The following is a 21,722-nucleotide window of genomic DNA, read 5'->3' as shown; positions in this document are numbered from 1 at the left end:
TTGTGGCTGCTCAAACATTTTACCCACTGAATGAAGATGGTCTTTAGCTAATCCAGTCGGCCAACATTCGCTCAGCAGCAGATTGAAACAAAGTTGTAGGTGCTAACAGTGCTGGATGTATTGTTAATGTTTGTAATCACTGCTTAATGTTACTCTTTGTACTTGGCAATTTTGATGCTTTAATCCACTTTTAAGTCTACATATATTGGGTGAATGTTATATAAAAGAATATAACTGCTGTGACTGCTGACAGATAATTGCAGTTGTTGGACATTTAATCATCCACGGTGGTGTGATATTTTTTTCAGGATCTACTGTAAATAGTCCATAGTTAGGTAAAATCACAAAGGATATTCAGCTGAACAATGAAGCATTTATTTGTGTTGCACTCTAGCCTCAGCCTATCCTTCCTACTCCATCAGCACAACACTGGATTTTGTTCTGCATAGGTTTTATGGTTTATTGCACTTACACAATTTGTTGTAATGAATTTAACAGTTTGAAAGGAAGTTATTTTCTGAATTAAATATTTGGCATTTAGTTTTGCTGTTCTCGACTTGATTTAACAGCATGTTTTTACATAGAGAATTTAAATTCAACAGGACTTACTAAGGTGTTCAGCTGAATAAACAATCACGGTCTAGGTTCAGAAAAGCATGTGAGCCTTTGGGATAATGCTTTCAATGAAAGCTATTCGGAGTCAAGTGTTCCAATCAGTAAATGCTAAAGGAGGTGAAAAAGAACCTGAGGGTAATGGCGGAAGACCTGCAGAAATCTGTGGAACTTGCTGAAGTGTCTCTGTTCATGTGTCCACTATAAGAAAAACATTGAACAAGAATGGTGTTCATGGGAGCAAAACCATTGCTCTCCAAAAAAACATTGCTGCATGTATCAAGTTTGCAAAAGACCACCTGGATGTTCCTCAACGCTTCTGGGACAATGTTTTGTGGGGAGATGAGACAAAAATTGAATTTCTTGGCAGAAATGCACATTGCTGTGTTTTGAGGGAAAAGGGCACTGTGCACTAATGCCAAAATCTCGTCCCAACTGTGAAGTATGGTTGAATTTGATTTTGAGGCTGCTTTGCTGCTTCGGGGCCTAGGCAGCTTGTAATCATTGAGGGAACAATGAATTCAATATTATATCAAGATATTTTACAGGAGACTGATAGGATAGTGGTCCATCACCTAAAACTTAATGGAAGTTGGGTGATGCAACAAGACAATGATCCGAAACAGAAGAGTAAATCAACAGAACGGCTTAAGAAGAAGATGATTTGTGTTTTGGAATAATCAAATTGAAGTCCAGACCTTAACCTATTCGAGATGCTATGACATGGCCTGAAGAGGACTGTTTATGCAAGGTATCCCAAAAATATTGGGATAACTGCAACAATTTTTATGGAGGAAAAGTCTAAAATTCCTCCTCGCTGTTGTGCAAGTCTAATCAGCAGCTACAGGAAACATTTGGTGGAGGTTATTGCTGCTATATACTTTTCTATATAAGGTTCTATATACTTTTTCCAGCCTGGACTGTGAATGATTAAATGGTGTGTTCAATAAAGACATGAAAAGTACAATTGTTTGTTGGTTATTAGTTTAGGCAGATTGTGTTTGTCTATTATTGTGACTTGGATGAAGATCAGACCACATTTTTATAAATAATGCAGAAAATTGGGTAATTGCAAAAGGTTCTCAAACATTCTATTGTAGCTGCATTTTGGAGGTTTATAGGTGTGGGCAGAAGAGTTTAGGATGTCCAAAAGTTTATGTAGAAATGGAATGAAGGAATCTGGACAGCTGAGTGTAAGAAATGTCAGGTCTTGAGATAAGAGATTTTAATGGGAACATTGGCAGGAATGGAATTTGATTTTGTTAAAAGAGGACATAAATGGTTATGTTGTCAGAATCTTTTACTCCATAAAATATCTATTTGCCTCTCTGGTTGACAGTCCTCCAACCTTTTAACAAGTATGTGTTGCGTACTTATAAATTTTAAACTGAGGAGTATCACCTTGTCAGTCTGATTTTTGTTTCTAGAGCAAATTCACCATAACATATACTTTGCCAGTGTTCAAAGTTCGATTTTTTTACTGTTGTTACGTCATTGCACATTAAAAGTGAACATTTTGTTAAAACACTTTCAAATTACTTTGTACTGACGTACAAGAAAGGGTTGTTAATAGATTGTTAACTTGATGGTTCCAGTTGTTAAAATATTTCTAGAGAAAATAAATCATGCTGAAGTTATTCCATGGCACTGGTGGAAGAATTTATAACAATATTTTGGAGTTGAGTGTATAACTTTTATTTCCAGCCATTAATTGTAAATTTCAGAAATGACCAAACTGATGGTGATTTCTCTTCAATTGAAAATGCCACAGTATATCTAAATTTCACTAGCAGTTGCCATTTGTGTAATAGATATTTCACAATAGATAACATTAAAATAGATAACATTTGGGCAGCCACAATGATTTATTTAATTAGTGACCTTGTTTGTTATATAATGATTCAGTAGCAGGTAGGATATACATTTTCGACAGGGCATTGGAATGGAACAACTTGTGCATGCTGCAATTGAACGCTAATAAATAATGTTAAGAGAATTGGAGGTTTGAGAGAAAGTCTGGACCAATATTATCTGCTTAACGAATGTGATTTTATGAATGAAAAAGGAGAATGAAGGAACTTTCGATAGGTTATAAGTAAGAAAATGGCAAGTTTTTGAACATCATGGAAGGGATAAGATATAGTGTGTGAAGTAAGTGGTATAAATTACAGTACTGTGCAAAAGTCAAGCACATGTAAAAACATTCTATAAAGCAAAGATGCTTTCAAAAATAATGAAAAGTTTATAAATATCAAAGAGATTACATTAAAGAGCAGTAAACAGTAAAAACCTAAATCAAATCAATATCCGGTGTGACCACCCTGTGCCTTTCAAACTGCATGGAAAGTTGATATGTGGGTTGTTTTAAGCATCTTGGAAAACTTCCCACAGTTTTACTGTCTTGCTTGCTTCTGTCTCCAGGTAATTCCAGACAACCTTGATGATGTTGAAATCAGAGTTCAGTGGAGACCATATTGTCTGTGCATAACTCTGTTCATTTCACTGAAGATAGTTCTTTATGACCTTGGTCATGTGTCTGGGATCATTGTCCTGCTGTAGAATTAAGTTGGGACTGATCAGATGCCTCCCTGATGGTATTGTGTGATGGATTAGAATCTGCTTGCACTTGGTATTGAGGATTCCATTAATTCTGGATCAGATCACCAATTTTGTTTGCAGAAACGCAGCCTTAAACCTGGAGAGAGCCTTTGCCGTACTTCACTGTCGGCTGCAGGATCTCATCCATGTAGCATTCTCCAGCTTTTACACAAAGTGTCTCCTGTTCAAATTCAGATTTTGACTCATCAGCGCAGAGTTCCAGTGATTCCTGTGTGTTCAGAGCTGATAGCAGTGCTGGACTTCAGATTTAGAAGAGATATCAATTTGATGTATGTCTCATCTGCAGTTTCTGTGGCCAACCACTGCGTTTCTGGTCCTCAACCTTGCCCTTTTCTTTCTGCTTCTTTAGAAGAGTGGACAGTTCATCTTAAAACTCGTGTCTTCTGTGAAATTTCTGCTTGGGAGAGACCTTGCTGATGCAGGATGACCATCTTGTGTCTTGTTGCTATGCTCATTCTTGCTATAGTGTAAGAATTGATGATTTGAAGGCTAAACTTGTCACATCTGCAACATCCTCATCTTTTAATTTGGTTGTCCTTCAAGTTTAATTCCTCCTACACCTGTTCGTGTTTCAGTTAATCAATTTATTTCATTCAGTTCATTATGTCATTAATTATTAGCATCCTGTTTGTTATCTTTGTTTATTCATGCGCTGGGCTATAAATCTACAAAGTAATCAAGTTTTTATTTGGAAAGTGGTCTGTTATTTAATAAGTTGCTCTCTTTAATGAAATATAATCGGACTACCCCTGCGGATACCAAAAAAGGCGGATGTTCAAGTCCCTTATTTAACCTGTCTCAGTGTGGTGGACTTTAGGATCAGGCGGTGCTCTGAATCCACAGTGTTTTTGTTCACGAAAATAATCACAATCATGATTGAAAATAAAGTAGAAATAATAGTGATCGGAAAGAGGTGAAACACCAGCGGTCATTGGGAAAGCGTTAGGGTACATTCGGTCAACGATCGGAACAATTTTAAAGGATAAAGTGAGCAAGGCCCTGCCCCGATGAAAGCTACAATTATTACTAAGCAACGCAGTGGTTTAATTATTGAAATACGTACATTTCTTAAGTGTTTTATGTGCATAGAAATGTAAAATATATACATTATATATATCTTATATACTAAGACAAACGTTTGACTGACGCTAAATAATACCAGATGTACCTGTTCCAGCTTACTTAGTAAGAGAACTTCTGGTTTTTTATTGATCTCAACCCGTGGTAACCTATGCACATCCTCCTGTATACTTTAAATCATCTCTAGATTACTTATAATACCTAATACAATTGTAAATGCTATGGAAGTAATCATTATACTGCATTGTTTAGGGAATAATGACAAGAAAAAAGTCTGTACGTGCTCAAACAAGTGCTTGAGAGAGAACTTCTGGGTTTTCCTAATCCGCGGTTGGTTGAATCCGTGCATATGGAATCCACAGATATGGAGGGCCGACTGTATACAAATGCCTCTAAGACATTGTTTTTGGTAAATTAATGTTTGGAAATCTAAAAATTGCTCTTTTCTACTGACTAAATATAGAAGACAAAAAAAAACAAAATGTATATGGATAATCTAGGGTGCCTAAGACATTTGGCACAATACTACAATAAATTGGGATTCAAAGTTTTTAATTGATTTTATCAATTGAATTTGTTGTTTACCTATTTTGTTGAGCTCTCTATCCAAAGAGGAATTTACATTTCTCATATTAGAAGTTGAATTGTTGGATTTATTGATATAAATCTCTGTCTAAAGATAAGTGCATTAAAGATCATTGTCAGCTAACACTTCGTTGCAGTACTGAGGAAGAGCTGCATTGCTGATGGGTACTATCTTTTGCCATTAAATTAATGTTTTATATACTTTCTTAGTTGGATGTTGCTGATCCTGTGGTGCTGTTTTGAAAAACAAGATACCACCTATATCTTGGCCAATTCTTTCATTTAACATTTATTTGATCATTATCTAAATGCTGCTTGTAGTTTCTTGCATGCTTATTTATTGTGATTGCTGTATAGCTGTGACAACACTTATATTTAATTGGCTGTAACACTGAAGTATCCTGAAAGTGGTATGAAAAGTTCCGTGCGACTTCTGTCATTCCAAAGGTTTGAATTTTCACCGAGATTGAACTTAGAATTTCTAGGCAAGTCTGGAATTAGTGAAATAAGAAATAGAGGAATTGGGATATAATTCAACTTTTAAAACAAATTATCTACAAGGCTCTTTATTTTCTGTTTTACAGGGAACCAGTGCAGAACAAGACAACCGTTTCAGCAACAAGCAGAAGAAACTTCTAAAACAGTTGAAATTTGCTGAATGTCTTGAGAAAAAGGTATTGTGTTCCAAGCTTATTCAATAACAGTTTTCCTTAATGGAGTATGTGGTAATGGTAAAACATTTCACAACACTTCATTAGATCACCATCACATAAAATGTATCTCTTTGTGACATTATTTGAACAGATGGCAAGACCTGGATAAAGGTAAGTTTTGATGATATGTGTCTGATGTGTGATGATGACCTCAAGAGGTGAGATGATTAAAATCAAGAATGCACAAAGCACCCGAGTTGAAACGGTACTGGGACTTTGAGTTTAGCAAAGCTACAGAAAGATTAAAAATTAAGGGCAATACTTTGTAAATTATGCAACTGAATTCAAGGCGTCGCTGGCAGCAGTGATTGAGTGAGCTCAAATTCATGTTGAGTGGGAGTCTGGTCAAGTCAGTATTGGGAGAGTTGGTCTGAAGGTGACATAGGCAAGGGGGAAGCTATGTTTGAGGCAGTGATGGAACTGATGAAACAGGTGTTGGAAGAGTAGCCTAAAGAATAACAGTGATGCTGCTCTTTAATGGTCATGATTTTATCATTTGCCTAAGACGGAGGCTGTTTGTATTCATGTATAATTGGATGTTAAGCATGCAGTATGAAAAACCATTATGATGATAAGCTAGATAAAATTTTCAGCCTATTAGTAACTACTTAATCAATTAAGAACTTAAATCTATCAGGATGTGATGCTGCGTTTTTGTTTGAAATGACAGATGATAACTGTAGCAAAGATAGGTAGTGAAGACCATAAATTTTTAATTGGGATAGAAAAAGATTTAATTTTTAGTGTTCTACTTGGGCCTCCCAGAAGTATATACAAAATGACAGAAAATATAAAAAGAAATTCAACTTGTATGCTAGTTGAATGGCTTTAATATTGGAGTTGATAGAATTGGGGTTAACCTCTAAAAGAGTTGAATAAGTAGAATAATATGACATAATGACAGTAAATTTGTATGTTAAAGATAGTTTGCTGTGTAACATATTGTCCCAGTAAAATTATCAAGTATAGACAGTTATCTAGTTAAGAATGGAATGGTGCATGAATGCTCATCTAACAGTGAACTCTATATGATTTTTTTTCTTGACTTCGGTGGGATGAAGCAGAATATCTATGGTAAATTGTGAAAATTGGTAATGTGTGAAACAACAGGGAGGTATTTGGGAAGGAAAGAATGGGAGAAGTTTGGAACAGTTTTGCAAATGTGCTTTAGAGCATAGCGAGTTATCAAATTCAATCGTGGATATCAAGGGATACGTGGCAAAGGAGACTGTTTAATTACAGGCCAATCATGATTGCTTTTCGGACACTAGAACGAGTATGAGAGGTCAGGAGGTCTACTCTTGTTCCCATGTTCAAGAAGTGAATATCTTTGCATTTTTGATTTGAGTTCTATTTTCCACAGTTTTACCTATTTGTTTAATATTTGAATCTTCACCCAGAATTTTCAGCTGTTAAAACTATTTACTATACCATTTAACTTTGTGAAACTGTTTGCTGTACTAAACTTGGGCAAAGGAAGAGAAATCAATTTATCTAAGTTTTTAAAAGAAGTAAGACACCATACTACCAATTTCAGGGTGGTCATGTCCTGTTTTCTGTCTCCCAGCAAGTTCTGTGTTTATAGAAGTATATTGTCTCAAATTCCATATATTCATTTTTAAGGTACACACGAAATGCTGAAGGAGCTCAGCAGGCTAGGCAACATCTCTGGAAAAGAGTACAGTCGACGTTTTGGGCCGAGAGGTCAACTGTACTCTTATTCATAGATGCTGCCTGACCTGTTGAGTTCCTCCAGCATTTTTAGTGTGTTGCTTGGATTTTTAGCATCTGCACATTTTCTCTTATATCAAAGTTAAGCTAGGTTTGCAAGTCATTACAACCCTACTTGGCTTTGTATCATTTTGTGCATGTGATCAACTGTTTTATGGCTATTAACATAATTACTTACTGGCATTTGGTGTTGAGTTATAATATTAATCTTTTAAAACCAACTGATTTCAGGTGGATATGAATAAAGTGAATTTGGAGGTTATCAAGCCATGGATTACACAGAGAGTGACCGAAATGCTTGGGTTTGAAGATGATGTTGTCATTGAGTTTATCTTCAACCATCTTGAAGAGAAGGTAATAATTGGAAACATGAAAGAGTATTTAAAAAAGTTATTGTGATGTGGTTTTTCACCTGGACTTACGGTGAAACAAAATTTTGTAAAACTGTCAGGTCTGCTTATTTTCTGCACAGTTAATATTGACAGTAAAAAAAAAAGTGGTTTAAAAAGCTGCAAGGATAGCTATAAATGTGGCAGGATTCTTTGTGGGCCATTCAGCACTTTTAGCTATTTTCACAAGGGTACATTGAGGTTTATGTCTATTTGGAAATCAATTTGGATTCTAAAATGGAATTTGATTGTCAGGTCAACTGGCTATGTAGTCTCCAGAATTTAGAAGCTATATTAAACTAGTTTAGGTTGGTACTGTTATGTTTTCCCCCTCTGAATTCAAGGTAAAAATTGAATGTTGAAGAATTTTGTTTTGAACGCTGAATCAATTTGCATATACAAAGTTGAGTGTCTGCTCTTATTGAGTGCTTAATATACTTTTGTGAAACAGTTGAAGATATTGAATGACCCATCAGTTAGCCCTCAGGTAACAAAAAGAAAATCCATCTTGTATGTATTCTTACTTGTTTTATTGTATAATAAGCGCCTTTGACAGCATTTTTCTAATGATCGTGTGATTTATGATTTAAAAGGCCTGAACCAAAATGGATGTTATTCCGTCTGAAGTATAGCACCATCACCTTGTTAGGTCACAGCAAAGTGAATTCCAATGTCGCTCTGACCCTCCTCCCTTGATGATGCAGTGTGTGTTTGGAGGTGAGTTGTGTAAAGTGACCAGACGAAAATCCTCATGCCATTCAATGAAGAGCACTCGGACAAAACTTTACACTGCTCAGAAGTAACAAGTGGAAAGCAAAACAGTAGCCAGATTAGATGAGGAAAAATGTGCCATTGCAGATAAAAATTGTTTTTGTAATCTGAATATTGGATATGGCTTAATAGTGAAGCTTTAGGCGTATTAATGACCAATGTCCAAAAACAATTGTTGTTTTCTTGAAACTTTCAACTAAAAATCAAGATGTTGGAATATTTTTGAAGGGCTCATTGTTTTATTAAAAGAAACTACTCAAAACTTCAACTCGCCACTGCAACCAAGGGATAATGAGACTGTCTTTCATTTTGGGGGAAAATGCTTAGAAGTTATATAGAAGGAAAGCCATGTTTGATGTTGAACTACAAGTGCTATATATGGAATTTGTATAGCCCTGAGAATCTATTTTCACATGACTGCAATGTATCCTCAACATTTAAATGTGTCTGATCTAGTTTGTCCAAGTAGAATTGTTCAGGCTTTTTTCCATTTGATGTACAACAAAAGAGCATTTATATTGCTAGGCAGAATGTTACGTGAAAGCAAGATGTTCATCTTGAGGGAAAATTAAAGTAAAATTGTCCTTTTCATTGTGCTTGAAGTGTACATCTTAAAAGTGACCAACGAGTGGCAACAATGGTGTCCGGAAAGTTTGTAGCCCACACCATTCTGCGTGCATCTTGCCCCCTTTTCTCATCCCCACATACCCACGCACCATTACGGTAGGATGAAAGTAGTTTGCAAGGAAGGAAATAGGAAATAATTTAGAGATTAGTGTTAGTCTGTAAAGTTGATAGTAGCTGTGTGTTTAACATTACTTGCAACTCCATTTTAGCCCTCCGAAACTTCTGGAAGGTTCAAATAACCATGGATCATATTAAAATATTCTTTAACAACTTTCTAAAGAATGCCATATACCAGCATGCTGTTTACTAGTGTTTAGATTTGGACAAGAGTAATGCTGGAATATTTCTATAAAATATCTAATATCTTTAATCTGGGGTAGACTTGTAGGTCTGGCTTCCTTTGCAGCCAGTATTTACTAAGTAGTTAGGTGGATTTAGATATCTTTATTGCAAAAACCACAGTCAATTAAACAATGCTATCTGGAGTAGATTAAAATTCATAGTTTGAATCGCACGTAGAGTACCATTAGTAGCCGTGTGCTAGATAATGGTTTAGGATTGCACTAGCTAAGATTTTGGATTACAATCAGTGGAATGCTAGTGTGTATATTTTCTATAGTCCATTATATTAGCACATTGTAACTAGTTCAGGAATTTGCATGTTAATATATAAAACTCAGATCTGGAGAGGTAGGACAGCTCTTTCATGGAGCATGAAGGCAAGTTTTATTTAAGCAGATTAAGCCAAAGTTTAATATAAACTGTTCATTTTTCTTTTATGTGGCTGTTTACTCATTATTGCTTGTTCGTCTCTTACAATTTAGATAAATGATATAACATTATACTCAAGGTGATTGAGTTGCAGTAGGGAGTCGGAAGCAACCCAAGGGAACATCTTTCTCTACAGGGGACTTGGAACTTTGGGTTCAGGAGTCGGCCAGAAGAAATTGAAGACCTCAGGACTCTGTACATACTTTGTGGTGTTCTGACACGTTTGTGTGTTTTTTTTACTGGACCTCGTTGCTCTGGCAACCTATGTGCAGTATCAATTCATAAAACTCCAGAATGCCCATTGGCTATTGTCAGAAATAGTGAGAGGCAGACTGGCCTCGTAAATGGGATTAAAATGGATTGTTCATATTGAAATCTTAAGATGAAGCTGATATTCAGCCAATTTATATATAGGCTGATAGTTCAGGGAATTCACATTGATGATGTACAGCATAGATAGAAAAGCTATTAATGTAATTTACCATTATCTAAAGTATTGCCTCTGTCAATTTTGTCTTTAGAATTTTGAGGTAGATTGAAAGTAGTAGGGTGAATTGCTTTTGGATTTTTCCATATAACCTCCCTGCCTTCATCTTGTGTCTGTTGCAGAACCCAGATGCAAAGCTGATGCAGATTAACTTGACCGGGTTCTTGAATGGAAAGAACGCAAGAATGTTCATGGGGGAGTTGTGGCCATTGCTGTTGAGTGCACAAGAAAATATTGCAGGAATCCCTTCTGCTTTTCTGGAACAAAAGAAAGAAGAAATCAAACAGCGGCAGGTAATGTATTCGTATTCTTCTGTGAATTTAATGGAATTGATGTTCGAGGGCGAGATCATTTATGTAGACTGTTACAGGAATTGTCCTTTGCATTTGTGGATAAGCTGGCTGGTGGTGAAGTGGTATCTGCACTGGATTTCAAGGCAAAGGATCCTGGGTTTGAATCTGGCCGGCTCCTTGCACACTTTTCATCCATGCTGGGTTGAGCTAGCAATTCAGCCTCGTAAAAAACAGACAAATAGAAAGGTTGCTACCAATGTGCACAAAGAGCGGAGAGGAACAAGTTGCGGATAAAAAGTAGTTTTGAGTAGTCTTCATGATTATCCGCAGCTCTCTAATTGCTTTGGGTATAGTTCAGCATGAACCGTGGTTTGCATTTCTTGTTTCTTGATGTATCTTGATTGATGCTTGTGTATTAGTTTTTTGTCTTGAGAAGACATCTACTGCTTTAGAGTATGGCCACCTGACTTGTTTTGGCTTTCAAAATCTTCTCTAATCCTTGACTTGAGGTTGAATTGGATAAGCAGATTTATTCAAAGAGTAGCTAATTGTGGACTCATCAGGCTAGGCAGCATCTAGGACAGAGTAAAGTCGATGTTTCGGGCCAAACCCTTCAGCAGGACTGGTTTCCATCTGAAACGTCAACTGTACTCTTTTCCTAGATGCTGCCTGGCCTGCTGAGTTCCTCAAGCATTGTGTGTGTGTGTTGCTGAGATTTCCAGCTCCTGCAGATTTTCCCTTGTTTGTGGTGGGGTTGAGATAAGTTTCTACTAAAGGAGGTGTAAATCCCTGCTTCCCTTTGCTAGCCTGCAGGTCACCTTTGGGCAAGGTGTAGCACCTGCTTAGCCTCCAGATCAGGTTCACGTGAAGTCATGGGAGCAGGTAGTGGATGGCGTATGAGTAGCTGGTGCATATCTCAAGTCCTGGTTATGCGACTACTGACGCCAGGAAAAGTACTGATAATGGCTGGGGTCACCCGCTTTGTAAAGGCACTGACCAGAAGAACGCAATAGCAAACCACTTATGTGTAAGAATTTACCAAGAACAATCATGGTCAGAGACCATGATTGCCTTCATCATACGACATGGCACATGATGATGAGCTAATTGTAAAATCTTGGTTCCTTTAAAAGAAATGCGTTTTGAAAAAACAAAACCCAAATTGAACCATCTTGGCCATCGGATCCCTGGTTTTGCCCACTGGATCGAAGTTTCATACATCCCAACTTGGTACGGCACTGACTTGTCCTTGACCTGCTCCATCCATCCTGTTCGTTAACTGGAATCAGGAGTAAGCTGAATTATCAAGTTGATGTCAGAATAAATCATGCATTGTAGGGCTGCACTTGCGAGGGTCTCTGAGCAACGAATAAGCAATCACTTTGAAACTTGAAGAACCTGTAACACAACGTGACCTAGGGTTGGGGTGGGCATCAAACCTGCACACTTAGACGCTTGTGTCCCAGTGGTGATAAACCATCTTCAAGTCCTATTGAATGTGGAATATTAGTGGTGAGTTAGAGTTGCATTGACTGGTGGTGTGTATACAAATCATTGAGCTTTCTGTTGCTAGTCTAGGAGGGAACACAAAGAAGAGGATAGGGAAGTGGTCCCAAGTTGTCTAAATGCCTAATAGCAAGAGGGCATGCATTGAAGATGAGAGGGGTGGATTCAAGACATTTGGATAGGCACATGGATGTAATGATGGAGGGCTATGGACATTATGTAGGTAGAGGGATTTGTGTTTTGGTGTTTTTGATTTGCTTTTTAGCTGATTTGGCCCAACGTTACAGGCCAAATGGCCAGTTTCTGTGTGGTACTGATCTAGGTACTAAGATGGGAAGACAGGAAGCACGAGTTGCTGTGGATACTTGTTATAAACTGCTATACAGAGCTTGCGTTCAGTCAAACAGCACAGAAAAAGGGTCCTGTGCTCAAACTCACTTAGAGACTCACATTCAAGGACTTAGCAACTCCTGTGCTCAGTATTATTTTTTATTTGCATGGTTTGTTTTGCCCATTGGCTATTTGTCAGTCTTTGTTTATGAATAGTTTATTCATAAATTCTTATTGTTTATTTTCCTGTAAATGCCTGCAAGAAAATGAATCTCAAGGTAGTACAGTGGTGCTGCATAAGTATGACCTAAAATGTGATCAGATCTTCATGTGCATCCTAAAATTTGACAAAGGAAACCCAAAATACCACAAAAACATTATACTTTTTCATTTATTTCTTGAGAATAATGGTCCAATATTGCACATACTTGTTGGAAGAAGTATGTGAACCTTTGCTTTCAGTAACTGATGTGACCCTCCCCTTCCTTGTACAACAGTAACTTCAACCAAATGTTTCCGGTAATTATTGATTAGTCCTGCATGTCGTCTTGGGCTTTGCGTGAACTGCTTACTTCAGGTCCTTCTGCAACAGTTCTATAGGATTTAAGGTCAGGGTTTAGACTCGGCCATTCCAAAACGTGAAATTCCTTCTGCTTTAACCATTCTTTGGTAGACTAACCTGTGTGGTTAGGGTCATTGTCTTGCTGTATGACCTACATCCTCTTGAGCTTCAATTCACGGCCTGTGACACTTTCCTGTAGAATTTGCTGGGACAATTTAGAATTCATAGTTCTATCAATGATGGCAAAATGTCTGATCTACACTAGGAAATCAGACACAAGCCATGACACGGCCATCACTATGCTTCACAGATGGGTTGAAGTTCTTATGCTGGAATGCAATGTTTGCTTTTCGCCAAACATAATGCTTGACGTTTAAGCCAAAAATTTCTATGTTGGACTCATTTATCCACAGAACATTCTTGCATTATCCTTCTGGCTTATCCACATGGTCTTTAGCAAACTTTAGATGTTTTTCTTGGAGAGTTTGGCTTTCTCCTTGCAATCCTGCCATGCACACCATTGTTGTTTGGTGTTTGCTTGATGGTAGACTCATGAACACTAACATTAGCCAATGCAAGAGAGGCCTGTGGCTCCTTAGGTGTTACCCTGGGGTACTTTATGACCTGGAATATTTCGCACCTTGCTCTTGGAGTGATTTTTGTTTGTCGACTACTCCTGGGGTGAGTAACAACTGTGTTGAATTTCCTCCATTTGTATGCCATCTGCCTGCCTGTGGATTGGTGCCCAAACTCTTTAGAAATAATTTTGTATCCTTTTCCAGCTTGGTTAGCATCAGCAACTTGTTTTCTGAGATTCTCAGAAATCTCTTTGATCAAGGCAAGGCACACTTCCAAAAATCTGTGTGGTGAAGATCAAACTTTGATAGTGAAGACCGAGGTTGCTGCTACTTAAATAGGGCAGAGCCTTCCACACTGTTACCTGATTGCCATCTCGTTGATTGAAAATTTACTTTAATTACCCCTTTGAATGAACTGATAGAATTTGCTAGTACAAATCAGAATGCATAATTCCATCAATGATGGCAAGCTGTCCTGGTTCATATACTTTTTCCAACAAATGCATGTAAAATATTGGGTCATTTTTCTCAATAAATAAATGAACAAATATGTTTTATGTTATTTATTTAATTGGGTTCTTTTTATCTAGTTTTAGGACTTGCATGAAGATCTGTTACATTGTAGGTCATATTTATGCAGAAATAGAGAAAATTCTAAAGGGTTTGCAAACTGTATATGGTAACATGTACTTAAATAATAAATTTACTTTGAACAGTGAAGCTGATCCATGCTGATAAATCAATAGTCGACTAAACTTGTTGAAATGAACTATAGCTTGGTGCGATAATTCTAGTAGTCAGCATCGTTGGGCTTCTTATGGGCCCAGTAATTATAGGTTGTTTGGTGTCCAACCTGAGCTAGACATGGGTTGGGTTTTAATTTTTTATATCAACAGCACATTGTGTACTTTAATTTTTATGACCTTGATTGCTCATGACACTTTGGATTTTGAATAGTGGGGGCGAGGAGAAAAGTGTGAGGAATTTGGGTCATATTTTCATGCAATCCAAGATTGCATCCAGAATGTTCAGTCATTTACAGTGTTAAATGTTCAGTAAATGGGAAGTATCTCTCTTTAATTTTAGGAATTCTTGGCCATAGATGAAATTGAATTGTGAAATATTTGTTATGGAAACAATGTTGCTGTTTTATAACTGTACGAATTGATTGTTGCAGATTGAACAGGAGAAGTTGGCTACCATGAAGAAGCAAGATGAAGAAAAGGATAAAAAGGATAAAGAAGACAAAGAAAACAGAGAAAAGAGGGACCGCTCCAGAAGTCCAAAGAGGTTATTAAGAATCAGTACATATTTGGTTACATTTTAGTGTAGTGCTTACAGTTTTTGATAAATTCATGTTTTGCCAAAGATGTGATGCGTAGGCAGCTTTGCACAGTGTCAGCTGCTGTTTTCAGTTTTTGTAGTGTTAATACCATGCTAAATATTTGCATTTATATGATAATGTATTCTCCCTATCTTATTACCATCCCAAAGCTGATAATGTTTATGTATCCAAATATAAGAAGGCTGCTTAATTTATGTACTGTATAGTGTGTATTAAGAAATTCCAAATTTAGGATGTAAATATATGTTGCTGGCTCTTTTAGAAACATACAATTTTATTTGAAAATATTGCAAAAATCTTGCAGATTTTAACAATTTTGGGAAATAGCAACGTTTTCAAAAATGTAAAATTTTTGGTAACTCTTTTATTTAGCTCTTCGTATTTCTTCTTGCTAATATGGTTCTCTCCTGTGATTTAACTTCCTGTCTTGCACTTTAATATTTTTGGAAGGCATTCTCTGTCTTTACCTTGTATCCATACTAAGTCCTCATTATCCGCATAGAATAAGGGCACAGAATTCACATGATTTATGGTTGCCTCTAAGGCCTTTCATTTGCGTCCTGTACACATTTAAATATGTCATATAATGTTCTTAAAGCATCAACATACATTAATAGATATTTCAAAACACTTCAGCACTGAAAGGAAATTATATTAGTTAACAAAGTTATTTTAATTAAATACTTAGAAACATTTGTTTTGAATCATAAGGTTCAGCTATGTTAATTGAGGCATTTCTTATTGTCACGGTGCCCAGTAGTCAGTAAGTAATCTGACACAAGCACTGAGAAAGCTAAGCATCCTAATATACAAAAAATGACTGTCCTCTTCTGTGTACATATTTTAAAATTTGTTCAAATAAAATTAAGATGGAGATTGTGGCTGACATCGAGTCTGCAGACAAGTCAGTAGATAAGAATTGGGTGTGTTTATTTCCCTTTTCAATCCTAGTTCTTTTAAAATTCCTTTTTTAAGTGCTGCTCACTCATTTTGAATTTTGACTGTGCTATAACCTGGGCTATCACCTTAAGAGAAATTTTAATAAGAGTATGGAAGCTAGAAATCTGAAATATAAAACTGGTAAATTTTAGAATACTTAACAGGTTAGGTAGCATCTGTAGAAAAAGAAACAGAGTTAATATTTCATGTCCTTTGGCAGAACCAGATTCTGACCTCTGTCTTTTCGACATATGCTGGATGTTTACAGTATTTCCTGTAATTTTGAACAGCCAGCCATCATTCTTTTTCAGTATTGATGTATCCTGTTATGTTGAGCATTTCCAGCGTGCTTTTTAAAAAATAAAAACTAAGGGTTTGCAGAACTGGCTTTATTTTATGGTATTTCCACATTGAGCATGTTAAATGTAGTCAGCACTTTTTAAAAGGCTCATTTATGAAATCCTTGGGTTAGTGCCAAATTGCTTCAGTATTATAGTATTTGGACTCTGAAGTTCCTTCATGAAAACTGTATATATTGCTTTTCTGTTTTCAAGAGATCTTAAATTATTGCCAGCAGTTTTAGTGTGAGTGTTCAGACTTGCTGATGACTTAAAAGAATCATGAAAATGATTGAATCATTAACTAGTGAATTGAAAATCATTTATACATTAGCTTTTCAGATGGTGTAGCAATTTTTTTTATCCAGTGTGACATTTTTCCCTGATATATTTATTTTAGAATGGGCGGGCACAACAGTTACTGAGTTTTCATCATCAGAAGTATGTTAACAGTTGTTCATGGGGCAAATATTGCTGGTCCTAAAACTATAGAACATAGAGCATCGAGTAGTACATGCCCTTTAACCCACATGATGTTGTGCTGACCACAATCAATTTAACCTTTCCCTCTGACAAAGCCCATAATCCTCTAATTTTCCTATACTTGTGTCAACCTAAGAATCTCTTTGATATCCCTACTGTATCAGCCTCTACCACCAACCCTGCAAGTGCATCCCAGGCACCTACCTCTATATATAGCTAAATACTTCTGGCTCCTCTCCTATCTTTCTCCACTCATATTGATGGTTTCTGGTATTGCTCACAGTAATAGGAAAGAGGTGCGACTGTCCACTATTTGTGCCTTTCATGATCTTACACAACCGCTATAAAGTTACCTACTATCCTCCTTTGTTACAAAGCTCTATCTCTCATCCTGGTAGATCTCCTCTGCACTTTAAAGCTTACACATCCTTCCTATAATGAGGTGACTGGAATTATACTTATAAATTTATGTTAACTCTTACAGACGTAAGTCAAGATCTCCATCACCTAGGAGGCGATCACCAGCAAGAAGGGAGCGAAAACGTTCTCCTTCTAGGTCTCCTCGTCGCAGGACTAGAAGTGGGAGTAGAAGTGCTTCGCCACTAACTACAGCCAAGAAGCCAGAGCAGCTATCACCTGAGCCAGATCTCTCACTTAAAGAAAGAAAAGAATCTCCTGCACCAGAAGCAACTTCAACAAGGTTAGCTACTTTTTATTTAAGGCTTCCCTTATTGAAGGGGATACAATACTTTGTTTACACTGAGATATGGTATGAGTAAAGTTTTCAGAAATAGCCATTAAATTCAAGCCTAAAATCAAATCATCCAGCATGTGATGTGAAGCAAACATCCCAGATCTTGGTTTTATGGAACATCACTACAAACAACCTTTTGAGTACCTTAAGTTATGTTGATCATTGGTTTTTGCTATGAAGCCATTTTTTTTAAAATCCAGCTTGCTATTTTCCCTTGACTTCCATGAATCTACCTTGATAACTACTCATAGTTTATTCGAGCCCTGTCGTCAATTCTCTGTTTAGGTCAAAACTCATGCTATTAACCTCATCTGTTTCATTGGGTATGTTTTGCACATTTAACTGAAATTCTTCCAGTTTAACTTGCATTGTTCATGTCACCTTGTACAAAGGTTTAAATCCGAAATTTAGCCATGCTACTTTAACCCACACAGAGTTGACATTCGTTTTGGAATTTATTCTTTTTTGAATCTTTGAATTAGTTTAAAACCCTATCTGTTCCGGGTATTTAGTTCATCATCTAATGCCAACGAAGATTAATGGAGCACATCTCAACACTGTTGAAGTGTCTGGTAGTGCTTTGCCCTGTAAATTAAATTGCTACCTCCCACTCAACTCTCAGCCATAAATTTAATGTCTTAGTTCCCATGCCAGTTTGCATCTGGGTCAACTAATAATAGACATACTATTTGTGAAGTTCTGTATTTCAAAGTACATTTATTATCAAAGTATATATGCAGTATACAAACCCGAGATTCATCTTCCCCACAGACAACCACAAAACAAAGAAAACCATGGAGCTCATTTAAAGAAAAGCATCACCCCCCCCCCCCCCACGTGCAAAAAAAACCCAAATCGCACAAATGGCCAAAAAAAACAAGCAAAAAACACAGTATCAATATAGTATGATTGTGATTACGTTTTGCGTCATGTTCTAATTCAGGTGTAGTCTTACATTAATTTTATTGGTAATTAAAGATGGTATGTCCTAGTGTATTATAAAAAGTAGCTGTTTGCTCTCAGTAAGGAAGAGAGATAGGGCCTGTGAGGAGTTCACACTGGACTAGAACAAGAGCAGGCTATTATTGTGTTTACTTGTGGATAGCATTTTGTAAATTTAGGCATTTTGTTTCACTGTTTTCTCTAAGGTTTGTAAGTTTAATTTTTGATGGACCTGTTAAACACCCTAGCACTAAAGTACTAAGTGACTGCTGCCATTTTTTCTTTCATCATAACCCACGTATCTAATAATTTAAGATGTAGATGCTTCAAGTGGTTGTGTTTGCATTATGTTGCGTTTCATGAAATTGTGGCTCTTCAGTTGCTTTTCCTATTGAACGCAGTGAAAGTTATTGAGACACATTTCTGTTTATACATTGTGTCATTATTTGCAATCCCTAAATTCAGAGAAAAATCTAACGTAATGTTCTGTTTATCTATAGTGATATTCTGAAGGAAATCAAACCCTCAACACCAGATGTTAAAGAGACTTTATTAGAACAGCCTATTAAAAAAGAGAAGGAAAGAAAAGAAAAAAATCGCCATCGCTCACGTTCACGGTCAAAATCAAAGTCTAGGTCCCGTTCACGTTCTCATTCACGGCCAAGGAGGCGCCCTCGGTCCCGGTCAAGGTGAATTATTTTATTTTATCCAGCATTGTTAATCTTTAAAACTGCTTTCCATCTTCTCCAGTTGCTATCAAGATTTTGTAATTTCAGGTCCTATTCACCTCGAAGGCGGTCTAGTCCAAGGCGCAGGTCTCTGCCTCGAAGGAGGAGTCCACCAAGACGGTTGCCCCCACCTCCACCACCCAGACACAGAAGGAGTCGATCACCTATTAGAAGGTATATCTTCTGGTTTTTCTGAAAATTATAAATAATGGACAGGATCTGGCTCCACTGCCGGTAATCCATACATTTGCTTCTGCGGCTGGATGGAAGAGCAGAACCCGTTGGTGTTCTGCTCCCTTGAGATAGATAGCAATGACTCGTTGCTTGTTATCTGTGTTTGAAAGGTGATGCTTCAGGCTCAACGTAGCTTTCATTTAAAGCTGCGAAGGATTAGAAGTTTTTAATTATTTGGCATTGAGAAACCCTTTAAAATAATCAAAAAGGCTAAAAATTATTTAAAATATAAACTTGGAAGTAATAAGCTAAATCTAAACAAATTAAAAATGATGTACCCTTCTCCATAGTTTCCTAATGTTCAGCCTCATTGAGATTCTATGTCAGGTCTAAGCTTGGGTTGGATTTGAGTGGCGTTTCCAAACAATGCTGAGAATCCCAAATAATGGGGTCATTTATTCCTCAGTAAGTGTCAGACTTGAATGTTCCTCTGTTTGTATGGAAGTCTGGTGTATAAAGGGTTGAATGCCAGTAGTTCAATTGGAACAGAACTCCAGCAAGCAGCAAGATTTTCTCCCTATAATTATTCCTAGTTCAGAGAAGATAGCTCTTGGTGTTTGTTTGCCTATCAAGTCTATGTATTGAAGATGGTTTGAGATAAAGGAGACTGTAGATGCTTTGATCTGGAGCAAAAAAAAACATGCTATTGGGAATTCCGCAAGTCAGACAGTATCTGTGGAGGCAATGTGATAGATGCTGCCTGACAGAGTTCTGGCATCTTGATTTTTGCTTTCGGAAGATGAATATCAAGTTATAGATTTAATATTTTTGGAAGTAATATTATTTTCCTTGTGTTTATTTTAGCTACTTTATCAGATCAATATTTCATTAAACAAATTGCATTAATTGTATTAACTGGAAAACTAAACATTTTAATTTTAAAAATAAATCTTTATTACTACCTGGGGTGAAGATTACATCTTGATGAACAACACATTTGCAGCTTTCCCATTAAAGTACTGTCCTGTTGACAAAATTGCAAAAAATTGTCATTTTGAAATGCACAATAGCAAAGCAGGAGACATCTATGCAGGGCTTATCTATAATAACTGATAAAAAGGAAATCAGTCCAAACCAAATGCATATATCTAAGAGCACAGAATATAGGTGCAAGAACAGAATCACAAAATTCTGGCCCCAAAACTTGAGTAGAGGCTTATTAAATATTCTGAGGCCCTTCCCGGTAAAGTCGCCAGTTTAGTTTAAAAATAGCCTGTAAATGATATGTGTAAGTTTGCATATTTGATCTTCTTTGTCACATTCACAGTTCCTAAATCAATCTTAGTTTTCATTATCCTGATTCTAAAATACAAAATTATTTCATCATAAAAAAACTTCAGTGTATAATATACTTTTTGGAATTAAAATTCCGCAAACCACTTTCAACTTATGCTAAAGTAGCCATACACTTATTTTTCTACTTAAGGGCTTAATTTCTGAGTGACCAGTGCTTGAACAAAATCAAAATAGACTCAGCTTTCAATTCACTGTATGTGAAATATGGGATTGGTGCAGTGTTGCTTTGCAGAAGAAATATAAGTGATTAGCTGAGGTTTTGCACCTTGCAGCCAAAAACTATATGGAAAAATGTCAGATCCTTAGGAAATCTGAATGTTTTGGAAAGGTTTGGCACAAATACTTGGAAGCTTGAAGTTCATTCAGTGTTTTTAAAGACACATTACTGTAGGACCTTGAACTTCTAAAGAAAAGGAAATCTCGGCAGTAATTTTTTTTCCTTAAGGAATGCCTTTGAGTTCATGTTATTAAGAAAGACACTTATAAATAATCTCAATCTTCATATTTTAGCTAAATAACCTTCCATTTTATTTTGAGTTTTTGTGTAAATTTTTCATGATTTCATTGAGCCATCTATTTTATTTCTAAGCAGCTATGGGAATTAATTTGATATCTTGCTGCTTTTCAGTAATGGAGTGGGTAGAGAGTGGCATTTAAAATACAATTTTACAGTGTATTTCAACTTGATTCCCATAGGCGTCGATCTCCCTCAGTTTCTTCCTCGGGCAGTAGTTCCTCTTCCTCTTCCAGATCAAGGTCACCTCCAAAGAAGACAAAACGTATATCACCCAGTCCTCCCCGCAAACCTCGACGATCTTCCCCATCTCCTGCTACTCCTCCCAGGAGACGACATAGATCACCTGTGACTGTGACAAGTCCAGCTCATAAAGGGGCACGTTTGTCCTCTCCACATGTGAATCGTTCAAGGAAAGGTTATACTTCTGTTTCTCCTGCTAGGCCAGGTAAGTTTCATTGAAGTAAATTATACAGGTAATGTTGATTAGAATGT

The 21,722-nt window shown here is 36.7% G+C and overlaps 1 protein-coding gene across 4 annotated transcripts in view; it reads left to right on the top strand.

Moving 5' to 3' along the window:
* Nucleotides 1-21,722, top strand: part of srrm1 (serine/arginine repetitive matrix 1) — a 44,441-nt gene that overhangs the window by 7,369 nt on the left and 15,350 nt on the right. For 3 of the 4 annotated variants that reach the window (XM_073034236.1, XM_073034237.1, XM_073034235.1), the window contains exons 2-9: nucleotides 5,481-5,570; nucleotides 7,572-7,694; nucleotides 10,508-10,678; nucleotides 14,832-14,944; nucleotides 17,244-17,459; nucleotides 18,956-19,144; nucleotides 19,232-19,357; nucleotides 21,410-21,675. In XM_073034236.1, the coding sequence (XP_072890337.1) occupies nucleotides 5,481-5,570; nucleotides 7,572-7,694; nucleotides 10,508-10,678; nucleotides 14,832-14,944; nucleotides 17,244-17,459; nucleotides 18,956-19,144; nucleotides 19,232-19,357; nucleotides 21,410-21,675 (1,294 nt within the window). Of the gene's footprint in view, nucleotides 1-5,480; nucleotides 5,571-7,571; nucleotides 7,695-8,319; nucleotides 8,447-10,507; nucleotides 10,679-14,831; nucleotides 14,945-17,243; nucleotides 17,460-18,955; nucleotides 19,145-19,231; nucleotides 19,358-21,409; nucleotides 21,676-21,722 lie in introns of those variants that run through there. The other variant, XM_073034238.1, reaches the window with a different exon arrangement.

Source organism: Hemitrygon akajei, chromosome 32, assembly GCF_048418815.1.
Source record: "Hemitrygon akajei chromosome 32, sHemAka1.3, whole genome shotgun sequence".
In the NCBI taxonomy this organism is placed as follows: domain Eukaryota; kingdom Metazoa; phylum Chordata; class Chondrichthyes; order Myliobatiformes; family Dasyatidae; genus Hemitrygon; species Hemitrygon akajei.
Note: the sequence above shows the minus strand (reverse complement) of the source record. Positions and strands in the feature narration are given on the sequence as shown.